Source organism: Fukomys damarensis, unplaced genomic scaffold, assembly GCF_012274545.1.
Source record: "Fukomys damarensis isolate Sample0158 unplaced genomic scaffold, DMR_v1.0_HiC HiC_scaffold_23, whole genome shotgun sequence".
Taxonomy (NCBI): domain Eukaryota; kingdom Metazoa; phylum Chordata; class Mammalia; order Rodentia; family Bathyergidae; genus Fukomys; species Fukomys damarensis.
In genome coordinates this window covers 20,432,766-20,436,473 of record NW_022900935.1, presented here as the reverse complement: position 1 = coordinate 20,436,473, position 3,708 = coordinate 20,432,766, and the positions used below count along the sequence as shown (strand labels likewise).

Below are 3,708 nucleotides of genomic sequence, written 5' to 3'. Positions count from 1 at the left end.
ATATATATACACACACACACACACTATGAAAAAAGAAATAATGTAAAAATTAAAATATAGAGTTAAAGGCTAGCCTTGACAACATAACAAGATCCTGTCTCAAAAAACTAAACAAAAACAAAGCAAAAAATGTTAATATATAGAATCCTTGATAGAAGGAAAAAACCTAAAAACGAAACCTTTGTCAAAAGATAAAGGAGAATCTTATATATTTTAGACACATTCTTGTAACTACTTTTAAAATGTATTAACTCCCCTCACCCCATCCCAAAAAAGTCATATTTATGTATATTATATATGTGTGTGTATCTGTCTATACATATATAAAATAAAATAGGGCCCAAACCCAACCCCAGGCAAACAAAATGGGAGCCGCTCTCCTCTCTAACCCCTTATCCACCACCCCACCCCACCCTTCCAGGAGCCCCATCTTCTTCTGGAAAACCTCCCCAAATAGTTAGGTTCCTCTCTGTGGGACAGGAAACAGAAAGAGGCAGCTGTTGTCACAGTCACTTTATTGTATCCAGTACATATCAGACCAGTCCACCCCTAGCTCTGCCCTCAAAACTCCTGTACCTCTGGGCCTTTGTACAGTTTTCCCCCACACCTCTGTCAGACACACCCATCTGTCTGCAAACTCCTATTCATTCTTCCCAGCCTCAATCCCTGAGTGCCCCGGGTCGTACAGATTATTCCCATCTCAGTGCTTCCTTTGACAGTTCCATTCTGGCAGTAAAGGCTTTGTCATCCTGCACTGATCCACTGGGCCCAGCCAATGGCTGCGTCTGAGCAGAAGCCTAGGAAACACTAAACAGATAGTTGAGTCATGAACAAGGGAACTGGGAAAGAATCTGAGAATGGCTATGTGAGACACAGGCCAGAGCTAGGAGACCGGGGGCTCACTGGAGTGGCGATGAACACTGAATGGGATTTTCTGGCACAGTCTTCTGCTTTTGCGGGCTCTGTAGAGCTCAGCGATCCAGGGGGCAGGGGTTCAAGGAACGGTAAGCTCCTACAGGTATTTAGACTTGCCCTGTCCTCTCCACCAGGCAAGAAAAGCAGCAGTGCAGTGAGGGTACAGTTGGCCGCTGAGACCTCCCCTTCCTCTCTGCTCAAATCAGACTCTGGCCTGTGTCACCTTCTACCCAGGCAACATGGAAGCCGCAAACATGGGCCCTGACCCCAGCTGGCCCCCTCCCTGAGCCTCATGAGAGTCAGTGAAGGGCCAAGCCAGAGTGGACCACACCCTGATCTCTTTTCTTCTTCTAGGGGAAGGAGCAGGGCAGACCCAAGTCCAAGGGACTGGCCAGCACCACCCTGGCAGTCGAGGTGTCTGCAGGGAGTCAGTGGGGTCAGACAAGCAACTTCACCAGCCTTGCTCCCATCTGGAGAGGGCCTGGACCCCGTCCCCCACTACACTGCCCTTCCTACCAGCTGCCACCCACCTCACTTGGTCTTCTGACTGAGCTTGCGCCGTACCAGCTGGCTGAGAACGAACGCGGTGAGGACACTGCTGCCCACAGTGAGCAAAAAGAGGCCAGAAAAGTTGTGGGGCCAGCGGGTGTGCAGAGGTTCATAGATGGACCGCCGGGCCTCATAATCCAGGGTCACAGCTTCCAGCTGAGCCAGGGTGCACAGCACCAGGAAGACGTGGAAAACCTGATGGCCCTGCCCGAACATGTGGCAGCTGCCTGGGAACCAGCTCTCGGGCATCACCGTAGAGAAGAAGACGGCGGCCAGCAGAAAGAAGACCACCTGGCACTTGTGGTAGAGAAGAGCGGGGTCTTCCGAGGCAGGGTGAGGGGACACCAGGATGCGGTGCACCACGGGGCTGATGTCCAGGATATAAGCCAGCACCGAGGGGACCTCCTGGCAAACGCGGCCCAGCAAACCTGGCTTCTGGGTGTACTTGTTGTAGCAGGAGCCGGTGCAGGAAAGCCAGGCAAGAAAAGCGGCTGCGGGCAGGAAGATGGCCTGCACCCGGGCGTGCCAGGCGGGCTCGATGGCGTAGTAGAAGTGCACCAGGGCACTGCCAAACTGGTACACGGCCACACCCACATAGTCCAAGAAGAAGAAGCTGTAGTGCCAGAACTCGGACTTGGCCTGCAGGAGGTGCGCCAGGGAGCTGAAGGAGAGGTAAGTAAAGGAGGAGAGGACGACGATGAAGAGGGGCAGGGCATGGGGGTCTCCCCGGAAGTCCATGGTCCCCACGAAGATGACCAGCCGCAGCAGCAGCGCCAGGGCAGCCAGCAGGTGGGTCCAGACATTCACCGCCTCGTTGTGCTGCCGGAAGAGCGTGCAGAAGTAGAAGCCCCAGCTCCGATGCAGTGGCCGGTAGCCCGCATAGATGTAGGGCTTCCAGAAAAGGGGCGGCACTTGGGCCCGATCCACCGTGAAAACGGGCTCCGGCTGCACAGACTCCTGGCCAACGTGCCCCAGGCTGGACAGGAGGTGGCTGAACCTCTGAGCCACTGCCGTGGCCATGGCTGGAGGGCTGGGCAGGGAGCTGGGAAAGAGGCCAGACACATTCAGGGGCTGGGGTCCTCCTTGTCCCCGGCAGTGGGTCTCACCCCCTCCTCCCCATACTGTGACTTTAAGGAGGAAAGAACTGTCCCAGGGAGGATCTCAGCTGTGGCTTCACCACAGCAGAACTCTCTTTGTTTGCTGATGTCACATAGTGGGTGGCCAGCAGAGGTCTGAGGCCTGCATTCATTCATAAGCCTCCCACCTGTCACTTCCTCTCCAGCCCAGGCTCCAACCAGCAGCCCCAGCTGTTATCTCTCCTAAAGTAAAAACCTGACACGCTGAACGCATGACATGGGAACCAGCTCTTTCCGCCCCTAAGTTTGTGCCACCACATTGTTAACCTCCTCATGGTGACCTCGACCTTACTAACAGACCCACTGCCTCCACCTGTAGCCTCTTCAGAGTTGCCAGGGGCTCCCCATTAACTTCGTTACCCTGTATGACCTGGTCCCTCCTCTTCTAGAGCTTTACTGCTCAACTACAATGAGGACCAGGGAATAATGAGGCCTCGTGGTGCCCTGTGGACACCTAGTAATGGGGTACAGGCTCCGAGAAGTCCTGCTGATAGAGAACACTTTAATGTAGAATAACTTCTGCCCTTGGCTTTGTTTAGTTCAGAATCAACAGGCACAGAGACATCTAGTCTCCCTAAAAAGCTGTGTAAATGAAAAGAACCATTGTTAACTTTGCTGACCAGACACGCTCCCTTCCCCTGGACCAGAATAGAAAACTAAATGAATTTTAAAGGTAACTTCCCCTACCAAAGAAGTGCTACGTCCAGGTTGAAGTTCAACTGCCTGGCCACCAAGTTTTGAATATCAGCAATGTAAACCGTGAAAATGCAATGTAACCAGGATGAGATCAAGGCTATAAAACCCTATAAAAAAAAAGGGAGTTGTAGGGCCAGGGATTTAGTTCAGTGGTTCCACTGCCTGCCTCCCAAGTGCAAGGACCCGAGTTCAATCCCCAGTACCAAAAAAAAAAAAAAAAAAGGAGGGAGTTGTAGCCCAAAACTGGATCAATCAGGGGGCTGCCGTTAGGTGTGATTGACCCCCATGGATGGAGTTAACTTGTTACTTTACTTCCATTCTGCTGCCTCTCTGTGTGTCACTTGCCAATTCCTTCCATAACACTGAAATAAAGTTTACTTAGCTTCATTGACCCTACTTGTGTGCTAAGTTT

The 3,708-nt window shown here is 52.3% G+C and overlaps 1 protein-coding gene across 1 annotated transcript; it reads right to left on the bottom strand.

The window, feature by feature from the left end:
* Positions 1–504: 504 nt before the first annotated feature.
* Positions 505–3,382, bottom strand: Paqr7 (progestin and adipoQ receptor family member 7). The gene has a single exon (XM_010633470.3). It carries the CDS (start codon positions 2,482–2,484, stop codon positions 1,447–1,449), a length of 1,038 nt encoding a protein of 345 aa, XP_010631772.1. The 5' UTR covers positions 2,485–3,382; the 3' UTR covers positions 505–1,446.
* Positions 3,383–3,708: the final 326 nt, after the last annotated feature.

What these genes read in the sequence shown, in the direction of transcription:
- Paqr7 (XM_010633470.3), bottom strand. Translation starts at nt 2,484, where the DNA reads ATGGCCACGGCAGTGGCTCAGAGGTTCAGCCACCTCCTGTCCAGCCTG.